The sequence below is a fragment of the Capsicum annuum genome, chromosome 10, assembly GCF_002878395.1.
Source record: "Capsicum annuum cultivar UCD-10X-F1 chromosome 10, UCD10Xv1.1, whole genome shotgun sequence".
NCBI lineage: Eukaryota > Viridiplantae > Streptophyta > Magnoliopsida > Solanales > Solanaceae > Capsicum > Capsicum annuum.
The window spans coordinates 193,266,686-193,283,143 of NC_061120.1; the positions used below are offsets into that span (position 1 = coordinate 193,266,686).

The following is a 16,458-nucleotide window of genomic DNA, read 5'->3' on the forward strand; positions in this document are numbered from 1 at the left end:
AGATGGAGAGAGGGTAAGGAGAGAGGAGAGAGAGAGAGAGAGATATTAGAGCTGTTGTTACATGAAAGATAAGGATGGGTTTAGATCCGAAAAGATCTTTATGAGAAGAGAAGAGAAAAGAGAGAAAAAAGGTTGTGACCCTAAAGAGAAGAGAGAAAAAGATGAGAGTTGAATAAAATAAACTTCAGCTGAAGGAAGAGATGAGATAATTTTTATAGATGTATTGTGTACGTAGACGTGGTGGTTTTCAATATTCATTAATTAATATTCATTAATTTCATTAATAATTTGAGGGGCACGAGGAAGACTAAGACTACTGATATTGAAAAGACAAGACAAAATTGCTCAATGAACTCATTTTTGAGATATCCAAGAAATATTTTTTACCGCCTTGAGTAGTAAGTACTACTACTTGATATTATCTACTCGGGCCAGAAACTTCTTGCTTTAAAATTAAAAAAAAAAAGATTTTCAAACAGATATGTCATCTGTTGCAATATATATAACTATCTGTTTAGAAATCCGAACAGCTCAATCATCTGTTACAAAAGATATAAATATCTATTTAAAAATCCCAACAGCTCAGTCATCTGTGACAACATATGAAAATGTTCAGTTGATAATTATTAAAATCAGATATGTCATCTATTACAACAGATATAAATATCTATTTAAAAATTTCCAACAGCTCAGTCATCTGTCACAATAGATGCAAATATCTATTTGATAATTAAATCAGATATGTCATCTGTTGCAATATATATGTACCTGTTTGAAAATTTTCAACAGCTTAATCATTTGTTGCAACAGATTTTATTGCAATTGATTTAGATAGAACTAGGGATGAATGAATGAGCTCGCATGGTTAACTACAAATTCAATCGAGTCTTTGAAATTACATGGTTTTAGTATTGCGTTCATCCCGACCCGAGTCGTCGATCGATCACTCTAAGTTAAAATGAGTTCTCATCAACTCAGTGTTAGGATAATGTTTGTACCTAAGTTAATTTAGGTGGAACTAGGGATGAATGAATGAGCTCGTAGGGTCAACTACAAATCCAATTGAGTCTTTGCAATTGCATGGTATTGGTATTGCGTTCATACCAACCCGAGTCATCGATCGATCACTCTTTGTTGAAATGAGCTCTTATTAACTCAATATTAGGATAGTGATAGTACCTAAGTTGATTTAGGTGGAACTATGGATAAATGAATGAGCTCACAGGGTCAACTACAAATCCAATCAAGTCTTTGCAATTGTATGGTATTAGTATTGTGTTCATCCCGACCCGAGTCGTTGATCGATTATTCTGAGTTGAAATGAGTTCTCATCAACTCAATGTTTTAAAAACTATATCTTTTAAATTTTTTAAATTTAATTAAGATCAATTCGGACCAAATTAGCAATTTCAAAACTTGTCATTCTTTTCTAAAATTACAAATCAACCCCTATAAATCATCCATTTGCGTGAAAAACTTTTATTTTAAATCTTAAGTTCTCGCTCTTCTCTCTCTCTCTCTCTCTCTCTCTCTCTCTCTCGGGGTGTCCTCTTCCTCTCAACAATACAAACAACAACTACTCAACATATTGCTCAACCCTTCAAAACAAGTCGATTTTCTTCCCATTTACGACTACATGTAGTTGTTTTTTTGACTTCATTCCCGCTTGTATCCGTTGTTTTCTCTATCTTCACATATAACAGAGTTCGAGAAACGTTCTACATTTGTTCTTTATTCTAAAAAATAGGGCTTTTCAGTTAATGATAAAAAAGAAGACTTTTAGTTGTATTATTTTCGTGAATGGGTTAACAATTTTGAGTTTTGATGCTAAAAAGGTAGGAAACACCCGAGAAAACCCTAGTTTTTCTCTTAGTGTTTTATTAATTGTCGTGGTATTGTTGGATGGTATTTGTGGTGTTGTTGGTGTTGGTGTTGGTATTTATGTTTTTTGGCGATGGTATCGGTGGTCTTGGTGTTGGTATTGGTGGCATTGATGGTGGTCTTGGTGGCATTGATTGTGGCATTGATTGTGGTGGTGGTGGTCCATCTGTTGCAACGGGTGGAAGATCTGTTGAGAGATATTAAATAGGTCTTCAAACAAATTTTCCATCTGTTCCAACTGATGGATTATCCGTTGGAGTATTTTCTTATAATATGGCATAGAATAATTTATTGAAATTTCTCCACCTATTGCAATAGGTTGAATATTTGTGGGGAGATATTAAATAGGTCTTCAAACAGATTTGGGTTCCCCATCTGTTCCAACTGATGGGTTGTCCGTTGGAATATTTTTTTTTGGTTATGTGGTAAGAATAATTTATTGAAATTTATCTCACCTTTTTTTAAAAAATTATGCAGACATCAAATGCAATGTATTTTTTTTTTTTTTTTTTTTTGGTTAAAATATGTCTCCCAAAAGAAAAAAAAACTGAAAGTGGAGAAAGTGGATCAACTTTCGATCACCAAACAAAAAGGATAGAGTACAGATAGATTCGGAGGAACTTCTAGAACAATCTCAGTTAGGGCAAAATAAAGCCGAGAAAAGTGATAACTCCTCCTCACCAATGGGGCGTGAAATAATATCGAAATTTCAGTATGATTCTGTCAAAACCATTAGCATTGACAAGTTTGAGTTACGATGCCAATGAATAACCCTAATGCAGTATTTGGTGATTTTGTACTTAAATGTCAGTTGAGGAAACCTTTTGACGAGCTTAGGAGTATTATGAAGAAGGAAAACATAGATAGACGTTTTAAGAAGAGTTGTTTTGCACACTTTCTTGAGCTGTCTGGGCCCCGCCCTCTCTATTTTCCAATGATCATAGTATATGGCTTTCTCAAGTTCAGGATCATGTATGCGGAGGATGATGGAGGTCCGAAGGAGGGCGGAAATAAGATGGATGAAGTCTGGATCAACTACTGTGGCATGCCAGTTTGTTTTGGATTGAAAGAGTTTGCCATTGTGACGGGCTTGAGATGCGATCGTCCAGAAGAACCTATCATCAAGAAAACACCCCACAAAGGGTCCAACAAACACAAGGTAAACAAAGATGGGTTGTTGGGCATTGTTGGACCTAGTTACAAAATGAAGGATTTTATAGCGGATCTTAAGAATAAAGATATACCAAAGCACTACAGGGAGAAATTGTGCTTAGTTTGGTTTGTCCATTCCATTTTATTGGCAAGAGACGTCAAGAAAGTCATAGAATGTGATTTGTTGGCGCTTGCTGATGATTTTGGGAAATTCAATGATTATCCCTAGGGCTACGACAGCTACTACTTGACTGTCAAATATTTACTGAAAGAGCTAAAGCCAAAGACGACCATATTATACGACTCTTCTTGGGTTTTCATGGTAAAATTGATCACTATTTTTACTCATTCATTAATTTATATTGAATATAATTGTGACTTTTTATTTTTACTTGCTTTCTGTTTACAATTTTTAGGCTTCGGCATGTGAAGCCATTCCTTTCCTTCGAAAGCATTTCACGAATTACCCGGATAAGGTTTCTCATCTAAGGATCCTTAGGTGGTTGGCTGCAGTAGAGATCAGCAAAAAAAAAATATTAACGAGGCTGATCTCTTTAACCCTCCGGATGATGCAGTAGGTCTTCTTTCAACTAAAATAATTTGCCTCAAAGAAAGATATTGAAACAGATGTTCCATCTGTTGTAACAGATTACCCATTAACTGCAACTGGTGCAACAGATGGATAATCTATTACGACAGACGATCCATATTTTACAACAGATTAACCATACGTTGCTCTGTTCTCTAAACCCTACACAACAGATTACCCATCTACTATAAATTATACAACAGATGGGTATTCTGATGTAATATATTATCAATCTGTTTCAACATACAGATCAGTTGTTGTGGTAGCTAGATCTTTTATTGCATAAGTTAGCTGTGTTAACATAACTCGAGCCCCATGTAACCCAACTGACTGCAAATTATTATTATATGATTTAAATTTCTCCTGTTGTTTTTTATAGGTTGTGTAACCTTGGATCATGCCTACCATTGATGAGCTGGGGATGACTTCTTTTCTTACTCTGTATCTTGTTGATACAAAAGAAGACCCAATGGTGGACTTAATAAAGAAGGAATTGGATGGAACATCATCCATAAGAAGAGAAGTTAGGCAAGGTCAGTCTAATGTTGAAGCTCTTCACAACCAAACTCAAACTACAACAGATCTGGGTGCTTCTTCTGGGGGTGTTGCTGGTGGAGCTGTTTGTGATGGTGGTAGCCATACTGCTGTTGCTTTTACTGCCAGTCATGATTATGAGCATGTTGGTGCTCAACAAAAAATAAATATATTTGAAAACACCCCTTGCACAGGTCCTCCCTCTCACCCCTACACTAGTCCCTCCCATCCTTACAATGGTCCCTCTCACCCCTCCTCACCCTCATGTTCTCATTGCAACTGCAAAGTATGCAAGGAAAGAGAGGATAAACTCCTCGACAAGCTAGAGGCTATTACTGAAGCTATAGAGAAGTTAAAATCCAGGAGAAGTGTTATACCATCCAACGAGGTGAGGGAGCCATGCACTCCTACAGTGGAGGTTAGGAGGAAGAGAAGAAAAATTAGACAAATTCTCTCCGTTCTAAAATCAATAAAAATTACAACTCCCCCCTCTCTAACAGTTGTTGAAGTTCAGGGGCCGTCGAAGAAGGTGGACATATTCACGACGCTTGGCAAGGAGAAAAAGAAGAAACTGGAAGAATTCATCAAGATGAAGGTTTAAAAAGAATACACCATACATTCATTTGCCGTCAAAGACTTCTCGAATATGACAAATATGTGTGTGTGTTACGAGGACAAGGTAAGTTTACTTTTGCTAACCTACCCTTCCAATCTACTCCATGAAGAAGAATCTACGCAGCAGATGTGTAATCTATTGCGAAAACTTGGTATTCTATTGCAACATAAGATACATCTATTGCAAAAGTTGCATTGGTTGGGTAATTTGTGAACTGATTCAGAGAACCCTCTGCATCGGATTCTTTCAACTGTGTTTTTATTCTTTACAATTACTAACCTATTTAAAAATTGTCTTCTTATACCACAGTATGTTGATGAAATTCTCTACCTCATGAGGGGCAGACAATTAGCGTACTCGGATGCTTATGATGCTGCCGATAGAATAATAGACCTCAACTTCTACAATAATTTCAAGGATAGGTACGCTAAACTCTGTAAGATAGCTGATTCTGGTGGATCGAGATTTGATCTGTTAATTTCTACATTCCAATGGGATGAAGAAGCGATTAAATATGTTAGAGGAAAGAGGTCATATCCACATGGCAAGAGATGAACCAAGGCAAAGAGAATCCTTGCAGTCATGAACGTGGATGTCACCCATTTTCTCACTGTTGAGATACTACTATACAAGGAAAATATTAAGGTTTATGACTGCAACTTACCTGTGTTCAGCGAGAAGACGTTTTTAACCCACATGCAGCCACTCTTGAAGTTGTTGACGCACAGTAAGATGATGGATCATTTGCCGGCTGAAGTCTTGGAGAATGAATCATGGATTTTTGAAGTTTGAAATAAGAACATCCAGCTCCTAAAAAATACAACCGGTGCAGCGTGCGGACCTTACTCGCTTGCATACATCAAAATTTGCTGACCGGCACATAAATGATCGATGTGTGCGACACCATTATGGAAAAGATGCAATGGGTCTGGGCATATGGGGTACTAACAAAATGGTTGGAGCTCGTGTATAAAAAAGAACATGTACAAAGATAGATACGAACGCGATAACAAATTTTCATTTCAAGCCAATTCACTATACATATAGGGGCAATAATTTTTATGATTGGCAAAGTTGAATTTTTCTAATGCAAAAGATTTTATATTCGTCGTAACAGATATAGTACCTATTGTGGTTGATTGATTATCTGTTGAGATAGGTTGGTCATCTGTTGCGTTATGCAGATGTTCCATGTCTGTCTGTCACAACAGATTTACGATCTAATAAAACATATAACTTATCTGTTGTAACTGATCGGTAATCTGTTGGAGAAAATAAAAAAAATAGAAAGACCTATTATTAATTTCCAGCAGATGACTTACGTGTTGCATCTCATATTGCAACATATATCTAAATCTGTCTGATAAGATATGTCGTCTGTTGCAGCAAATGTATTATTTGTTGTGACATTTGAATCTAGTACTCCATTTTAATTAACATGTTCAAAACTCAGAATTAATTATATTCATAGACAGAATAAAATAAATTAAATCCTTCAAAAATTACATGAAATAACTCAACAAATAAATGAAATGTCAAAAAAATTATTATGGGTACAAACGATCTACTCTATAAATAAATCAACAAGTTAAACCAAGGAGGATACATTATTACATTGACGGAGTCAAGCTATAAATATCTAATCAATATGGACAAGTCGTTCTTCATCCAGTGCTATGGAATTCGGCTTTGGTCGTCGTGGATCTTTAACGTCGGTTGCGTACGGCTTCTGAGCTTTCGCTTCTCTATATTTTCATAAAAGAGCAACATATATTTTGCGGAGTAATCCGGCATTAAGTCCATCATTTGGTACTTGTAATCCATCACTCACATACTCGGCATAGGCGGCAACAAAAGGACCGCAATCCCTGTGTTATAAAAAAATAGATAATCCATATCTTGCAGTTCATGCAAGCGTTGTGAAATTTGTGAAATGAAACTAAATCATGACACTTAAACTTACAGGCTACCAATGATTTGTTGAGCAATTCCATCAACGTATTGTACATCAAATGGATTAGCCATTTTATTCCGATATGCTTTAATCGTCAACCAATCAGTACGAACCTTTTGATCCAAAAAGTCACTCATATCAAGGTAAGTAGGCAATATTTTGGTCAGCTTTTGTATCTCAGATGATGGCCTAGAATGTCTCCTTCGTGACATCGAGTCACAAACTCTGATGCGCCTATCTTTTAGAACGACGACAGCCAACACCCAATGGAATTCATTACCACAATTGATTGGGATGTACACTTCGTCGACCAAATGCCAAAGTAAGCCAGCCGGAATGCTAAAACCTTTGATGATGTTGACTAAGCATTCCTCATTTAGGAAAACTTTCATCTGTTGTTGACAAAACCTATCGTAGGCATTATTGATGTAAACTTTATACAAATAATTGCCTGTTGTGTATCTGTATTGTTCTTGTGTTTGCAACTTGGCCTTCTTTCGGAGGTAGTAAAAAATGACAGTGATGTGCTACACATATTATCAAATATTTCGAATTAAGTGATGAAAAAATCAATACGTAGATGCAATTAAATAAAGTATTAATTAATGGTAATATGTATGGCATTTAAACCTCATCATTACAGCAAGTTTGGGGCTGTGACATCAAATAGAACCAATTCTTCATTCCGGGATGTGCAACAACAAAGTTGAACATATCAAAACCAAGACTCGATTTGTTCACTTTGTAGTGCTCGTTATTTTATTTTCTACATGATGATTTATATGTGTTAATGTCAGGTTCTTACAACAAGAATTGTATAAACCAATATTCATAAAATTAATTTATGTACCTGCCGGCATGATACTTTAACAACCCATCGACAATCCATTCTGAATAGTCGTTGATCAACTGTGTTAGTTTTTTAGAGCCTCGTCCGAGATGTTAAACCCTTCAAACGGGTAATTCTTCCGTTCTCCCAAACTGACAGGCTTCACTTTTTCTTCATCTTTTGAAACAGTTGATGGATTATCAACTGTCATATTATGCTCTTTGACAGTAGCTATGACATCCACCTGGAAAGCCAGCATTGTCAATGCTAAGAAGAGATATACAACAGATTTTCCATCTGTTGCAATAGATGAGTCTTATGTTGCATCAGATGGATTATCTGTTGGGATAAATTCGAATAGGTAAATCAGAGCAGTACGATAATTTCGAATAGATGCCCCATCTGATGCAACATAAGACTCATCTGTTGAAACAGATAATGAATCTGATGTAACAGGTTAGAAAACAGTTGCAACAGATGTATATATCTGTTTGATAATTTTCAGCATATGTATCATCTATTGAAACAGATATGTTCCTGTTTATTTTTTGAAATAGATGATGTACATTCACCTTCTTTAGCTTATGCTGCTCTTCTGTGGCCTTTGCACACTAAACATCGGTGCAAGACAAAGACGGAGACATTGCAATCTTGTTTTTTTATGATTGATGATGCCTTGGAAGTGTCTTTCTTTCTTCTCTTAGTCGCCTTGATCTCTAGTGGAGTGTCTGGATATGAAATCCTCTTTGATGAAATGACACTCCTCTTAGATGTCATTTCCTTTACAAAAGCAGTTAGTACATTAATAACATTAATCACTCCATCGTGTTTCGCGTTATAGTCTTGACATTTGTAAGAAGATCATTCGCTAGATACGAAAAAATCTGGAGAAAAATCTGTACAACCATTATGATCATAAATATAATGGCTTGTTATTTCAAAAACAGTAAGAGGAGCATCATTAGCCCCACCTTCTAAAATTATTTTTCTTGTGATGGTTGTTGCTCTAAACAATTCTATTTTTATTCCATCAACAACCTTAGGGTCCGATAAAGTTTGCACAGACCGTAAAGTAAGAAAAAATGACATTTTCAACTCTCAGCTGGTCGGAACAAGCCACGGATGGGCAATCTAAAATAAATCGGTACATATATTAAGAATGATGATGAAATCATTTAATCATTAATTAAAATAAAAACTTGATTAGAATTGGACTTACTGCTTCCTTGGGGGATTGAAAAGATCAAGAAAGTTTGCATTTTTATCGGTTTTGACCGACAACCATCTCATAATTCTTGGACAGGAAACTTCTTCCAGGTAGTTCACTTGTTATCTCAAATAAGGAATGACTTCAAATGCCCAAGCCTATAATATAACGCTAATAAATCAAAAGCATTATTGAATAAAAAAAATAATGAATCATATCATGATAAAAGAAATATTTACCATGTAGGCCCATGGAAAACCATATATGTTGACTGTTTTTGGCATTAACGGAGTCAACAAATATTCGACAGTCATTTTAAAGCTTTCATAACCTCAAGGATAGCTGTTAAATGCCTCAAGATCCTCAGAGAGATTTATTAAACCGAGGCTTATGTTGTTGTTAACGTATCTCGCCCAAAGAACATTATGTACAAACCAAGCCAAGCACAATGATTGCTTGTGCTTCTTTGAAAATCCTTTACCTTTCAACGCTTCAATTAGATTTTTATTTTTGAAGCTTGGACCAATAATGGACATCAGGTCATCACGATCACTCGACTTGCCTTTTCCTTTTTTGGGTGTGTGGGGTGCTTTTTTGGTGTCAGAGTAGGTATAACTTGAGAAGGAGAAGTAGGATAACATTTTAGTCCATTAACTATGGCAAACTCCTCCCAACCAAAACAAACAGGCATGCCACAGTAATTTATCCACACCTCATCCATCTTATCTTTATTTTCATACATGAACCTGCACTTGAGAAGATCATATACCATTTTCATCTGGAAACGAGCATTGTTGTCCTCCGACAAATCAAGATTTTGCCCAAAGAAGTTTTCCCTAAAATAAGAATCTAATTTTTGTTCTCGAAGTATTTTTTTGAAGGCGTCGAAAGATTTTTCCATGATTGACTTAACCACGAGATCACCTGTTAAATCTGTGGCACCATCGCACTACATTCTCACATGATAACGATCAATGTTGAAGATTTTGACCAACTCTTCGGCGGAAGGGATATTAGTATTTGGATTATCTCTTTTGAAAGATTCCTCCTCCCCTTGTTCATTATCTTCTGCTCCTGATTGAGATAACGCTTGTAAAGCAAACTCATAGAGTGGTGGATGTAGTTGAGCTGCTGCACTTGTTCCTTTACTTGGACTTAATTCGATTTCTTTTCTTTTGGGAGTCATGTTATCTTAAATTAATAGGAACATAACATAGATTTTAATTGATTAATGCATAACAGTAATATAACAGTTCCAACAGACAACTAATCTGTTGCACCAGGTATGTTATCTGTTGTAACATATAACCGACCTGTTGCAATGGATGAGTAATGAAACCATAAAAACATCACTATCTGTTGCACCTGGTACTTTATCTGATGCAACAAATAACTGACCCGTTGCAATAGATGAGTAATCCATTGGAAACCATAAAAACAGAACACTAATTTGTTGCACCAGGTATTTTATCTGTTGCGACATATAATCGACCTGTTGTAACGGATGAGTAAACCATTGGAAAAAATAAAAATGGATCACTAATCTGTTGTACCAGGTATGTTATCTATTGCAACAGATAACCGACCTGTTGCAACGGATGAGTAAACCGTTGGAAAGAATAAAAACAGTCCTAATATATTACAAAATGAAGAGTAAACCATTGGAAAGAATAAAAACAGATCACTAATCAGTTATCTGTTGGATCAATATTGTTTAGATTCTTCCAAACAGAAAAGTCGTCTGTCGCAATAGATGAATGATCTATTAGATTGTTCACCCATTGCATCATATTTTCATAGTTGCATTAGATTTTTCATCTGTTGCATCATCTGTTTTATCTATTAAATCAAATGTTTCAACTGTCGCAATACCATTTCTACCAAGACAAACAACAAATCAACCCAGCAAAACCAACACATCACACACACACACACTAAGAACATCAACTGTGACAAAAAATTACAAACAAATTCGAATCAACAGTACGATAACAAGAAGAAGAAATGCAGAAATGCCCGAATCAACAGTACGACAACAAGAAGAAGAAATGCAGAAATTCCAGAAATTAGGAATTCAGTCCACATTTTAATACCAGAAGAGTAATTGGCTCAAGTTCCTCTGTTTCTTCATAATTTTTTACCTGTGACAAAGAAAATGGGAGGACGAAAAACTAGAAGTTGTTATCCCCGGAGAAGTATTCACGTCGATTGATGGTTGAAAGTTGAAAAGAAACTCGCCCGATTATTTGTCGCCGGAGGTTGAAAGAAGAAATTTTATAGAACTGTTGGTTGGGAGAGAGTTGAGAGAAGCTGGAGAGAGAGAAGAGAATGGTTAATTTGGATTGAAGAGAGGTGTGAGTTGGGTTGATTTGTATTTTTGAAAAGATTAGAAAATTTTGAAAATATTAATCAAGTCCACAATTAACTTAATCAAGTATTCTAATGACGTTTGACCCTATCTGTTGGTCAATGTCACCAATCCTTCATTCAAGACTTAAAAGACACCTTTTCTTCAATATTCTCAAGAAACTCTAGTATCTGTCCCATGGTGTAGAAAATCTTCGACATATATTGGCTAAGTGCACCTTCACATCTCGCGTAGGAACGACTCAAGCATATTAGTGGCCCAAGGTAAAAAAAAAAAACTAGAGGTTTTAAGGTTTTTTTTTTTTTTAATTAAATCTATTTTACAAATTATATAATCGTTAATGATATAATTGACACATTAATCTTTCTTGCGACATAGTACTCTAGATATACCAAAATTTTCTATTAATTCTTTCTTTTTATATAAAAAGTATATTTTTTCTACAAATAATATTTTATATGTTTCTCAAAAAAGAAAAATATATATAATTCATTACTATTAAAAAATGAGGCCCCTCAAATCGCCTTTTTTTGTAATGAAGTAGAGCCGCCCCGACCTCACACCAATGATTCAATTTTCTTGCCAAATAATTCTCTCTCTCTCTTCGGGTTGATTATTCTTTTTCTTAATTTCTTCTCGATCCGTTGAAATGTCTTTCACTTATTGAATATCAATTACTTTTTAACGTTGAATTTTGGATTAAAAATAAAAGAATATATTATAAATAATTAGTCACTCACTGATTAAACTAAACTTATTCAACAATAATACATATGTAGTATAATTTATTTTTAATATAACTTGTAGTCAATATATAATTTATGTATATCGACTAGAAAAAACAAATAACAAAATCATATGACTATTTATGTAAAGATTCTAGAGACGATATTCCTTTCACCCATTAAATCACAACTTTAATTTCCTTTACGATTAAAAACATTATATTTTAATGAAAACATAGATGGAATATGCGATACTTATAACTAATTAGATGGTATATTGATATTGCCTTTTTTTTTTTATCCACGTGATGTTAAACCTAACTCATAAATAACCCTACTCGTCAAAACTTATTCATTGTAAATTATTGGAGCTGGATTTCTATGAATTCATATTTTCTATTTTTAAAAGAGGAAGAGCTTGAGGTCAACCTAAATTAGGAATGGATGAAACCTAACTAAGCTACTTAGATTTTCTCCTATTAATATCAATAAAATCGACTTTTATAAATAAAAAAAAGACAAATAGAAATAAAAGAATGGCATAATATATGAATGTGTCATTTAATTTGATCTCAGCTAACATATATTCTCTCCAACTATAGGCAGTGGCGGAGCCACAGCCGACGAAGGGTGGTCAGATGAACACCCTTCGTCGAAATTTTTTTTCGAGTATATAGGTTAAATATAAATATTTATGGTTATATACATGTTGTTGCACACTCTTGACAAACTAGAGAAGCATAGTCTAGTGGTCAAGAGTATGCATTTCTGCATCAACAAACTCGTGTTCGAACCTTGGTAGGTGCAGTAGTTATTTATTTTTTATTTTTTTAAACAGATCTTTGCCCAAGAAAAAATATGAACACCCTTATCCAAACAAGCAGATAGATCTATTTATGTATAATCAAAATTACAAGATATAAATATCAGCTAAATTTAAATTAAAAAATACATTTATATATTATGTCAAAATAAAAAAATATTAAACTTTTAAAATTCGATCCTATGCAATTCCAATTATTGGATTTTAAATTTTAAATGATCTAGTTTAAGAAAATTCCAATAATTGAATTTTAGGTGATTTATACCCACCCATAATTGCACAGTCGTGGCCTTCGAGAAAGGCTAAAAAGTCAAGACTAAAACACGTATGCAATGAGGCTTTTAAGTTTTATCCAAACAAACAACAGCAACAACAAAAAAAAAAGGACCCAAGGATTTTTTTATATAAAAGTTGAATCTAAAATAATTTTTGGATCTTTGTGTTATTATAGTTGGATCTTTGTGTTAATTATATTAATATAATATTCTTTTTAAAGAGTGAGTATTACTATATTACAGATCGTTCCAGAGATTTCAACTCTTATAAAATCCAAAATTTTACATGTCAAAAAAAAAAAACTTTTCTTTGAACTCCAAATTCTATATACTACAATTCAGCTAGGGTTTTCAATATTTATATACTCCAATTGATAGTCTAATTAATTGGAAGTGTAAGAGTACTATTCGTGTGTTAGTAGAAATTGTTGGAATTGTGAATTGTAATTGCGCCGATTGGATTCGGTTAATGTTTCGAATGGAGATTGACTCTCCGCCGGAGTCATATACCCCCACTCCTATGGACCGAATTCTTCAGGTAATTCCTGTTCTTTTTTTTTTTTTTTTTTTTTTTTTGATAACCGTGGTATTTGAGTTAGCTCTTTTGGGCACCTTGATTAAATCTACGGATGACACCTCCCACCAGCAACAAATATTAAGTAACGCTGTCCAACGAGGCTAGGACAAATGGGAAGAATCACCTAGTGCTTTTTTTTCATAAGAAATGATGTTTGTATCAGTTTGCAAGTACATTTTTTATTTTGATGATTATGGTGTCCGGGTTAGCTTTCGTGCATGTTGACTAAATCTAAGGGATAAGTGCCACCTCCTATCAACAACAGATATTAGGTAATGTTGTCCACCGAGGCTAGGACATATGGGAAGAATCACCCAGTGTCAGTGTTTTTTTGTATATTTTTTAAATAATTGTGGTGTCCGGGTCGGATTTCATGCACCTGGACTTAATCCATGGGATACCTGCCACCTATGTTGCTCGGACTCGGCGGCTTTGCTGCCGAACCCGTCCCAACGCGGGATTCGTCTCTGATTCGGTCAAGAGAATCTAGAGACACGGGCCAAGATCAAAAAGAAGGTTTCGTTGTCGGAAGGGAGAAACCGACGACTGTAATTGTTGTCGTTGTCGGAAGGGAGAAAACCCGCGATTGTAATTGATGTCACCGGAGGAAGGGTTGTCGTCGGAGGAGGAAGGGTTGTTGTCGGAGGCAGGGTTATCATCGTCGGAATTCAATACTCAGATCTGTCGACACTTGATTGTGGTGTTGAGTAATTGTACAACAACAACAACAACAAACCCAGTGTATTCCCACTTAGTGGGGTCTGGGGGGTAAGATGTACGCAGTCCATACCTCTACCTCTGATGAAGTAGAAAGGCTGTTTCCGAAAGACCCCCGGCTCAAGTCACGAGATATCACACAAACACATAGTACAGCACAGCAACAGATGACATAACATAGATACGGCACCCATAAGGAATATAAAACAGAGTAAAGCAGGAATGCAGGAATATAAAGCAGAGGAAAGCACACAGATTCGTAATAAACATGGAACACGGAACACGAAACACTGAATACGGAATCCTAACAGGAATACACCCCCACCAATTAATTCCCTACACTAGCAACCCGAACTGGCCCTAATCCTCTGCCGTAATTCGCATCTTCCAGACCTTCCTATCTAGGGTCATGTCCTCGGTGAGCTGTAACTGTTCCATGTCCCGCCTAATCACCTCACCCCAGTACTTCTTCGGTCTACCCCTTCCCCGTCTAAAACCATCCAACGCTAGCCTCTCACACCTACGGACCGGGGCATCCATGCCCCTCCTCTTCACGTGTCCGAACCATCTCAATCGTGCTTCCCGCATCTTACACTCCACTGAAGTCACACCAACCTTCTCCCGGATAGTCTCATTCCGAACTCTATCCCCTCGGGTCAGTCCACACATCCAGCGCAACATCCGCATTTCTGCCACCTTCATTTTTTGGATGTGGGAGTTCTTAACTGGCCAACACTCCGCTTTGTAATTTTTAATTATTATATTTTTTAGAATAAATTATATTAAAAAAGAATTTACCTTTTTGAGTGTTATCGGTGTTGACCTAAGTTGCTCGGACTCTCCAAAAATGTTGCCGCATCCTTGTCGGATCCTCCAAAAATGCACTACTTTTGAAGGATCCGACATGCACCCGATGACATTTTTGAAGAGTCCGAGCAACATAGGTAACAGGGGTGTTGACTGTTCGTATGTCGACTGTGATTTTCTAAATACTACTCCTAATCAAAAAGAATTTACTTTTTATTCCATATAAAAAAATACTATTCCTAATTTAAAAGTAACTAAAAAATTACTTTAAAAGTAGGAAAAGTAAAGAATATTATTTTAGGAGGAAAGTTTCCTTGACATATAGGGAAAAGTAAATCGAAATATTTTTTGTTCTATTAATTTTGAATTAACGTCTTAAGTTAGGATGTTTTCTTGTTTTTGTTCAATAGTAGATTTTTAGATATCTCCATATTTACAATATTTGATTTTTTTTGCCGAATCCCCGCACCCGTATTTATAATCGGATTCACATCCCCGAATCTTAGAATTTAAATTTTGACGAATCCGACTCTCAGATCTGCACCTGTCTCGGATACTTGCACCCGAGTCCATCCAACTTAGCCTGCCACCTCCCATCAACGACATATATTAGCTAACGCTGTTTACCCAGGCTGGGACATATAAGAAGATTCATCTAATGGCTTTTTCAATAAGAAATGGTGTTTGTATTAGTTTGCAAGTACATTTGTTTAATAATCGTGGTGTGTAGGCTAGGTTTTTGGCGCACCTTCACCACATCCACGGGATACCACCTCCCATCAACAATAGATATTTGGTATACTGTCCACCGAAGCTAGGAGTCTAAGACAGATGGGAAAAATCATCTAATGTTTTTTTTAAACTGTGCTTGAGATCTCAGGTTCTCTTTTCAGTTCACGATTGACCACTACATTGACTAGCAGTAGGAGTGTACATAGGTCGGGATGGTTCGGTTTTTCATTAAAATATAACCAAACCAACGTCGGTTTTCTAAATCTATAAACCAAATTAAACCAATATACAATCGGTTTTTATATTTCGGTTTTAATCATTTTTTTTTGTTTTTTTTGGTTTTTCGATTTTTTTCTCGGTTTTTTTACAATTATAATGTGATTGAAGAAAAAATTAAATGTTTTCACTAAAAAGATAAAAAAAACAAACAATGGTCATAGAGTAGTTCCAATTAAAATTAAGTTGGCAAATTACTAAGACGTTTAAACTACTATCTCTCAAGTAATATTATGTGGATACTCAGTGGTTCAATTTGTAAGTCACTAGTAACAATAGCTTGTTTGAAAGTTTCCTTCATATAAAATATGAGCATAAAGAAGAATGAAGAATTGGAGACAACTTATTAAAAATTTAACTCCATAAAATAATTAACTATAACATAATTCCACAAGA

The 16,458-nt window shown here is 35.3% G+C and overlaps 1 protein-coding gene across 1 annotated transcript in view; it reads left to right on the forward strand.

Annotated features, from left to right (window-relative positions):
• Positions 1-13,012: 13,012 nt before the first annotated feature.
• The window catches only part of LOC107843479 (E3 ubiquitin-protein ligase PRT6), a 32,536-nt gene continuing 29,090 nt past the window's right edge, over positions 13,013-16,458 (forward strand). Inside the window, exon 1 of the mRNA XM_047398659.1 lies at positions 13,013-13,491. Within this exon, the coding sequence (XP_047254615.1) occupies positions 13,423-13,491 (69 nt within the window). The 5' untranslated portion in view covers positions 13,013-13,422. The remainder of the gene's footprint in view (positions 13,492-16,458) is intronic.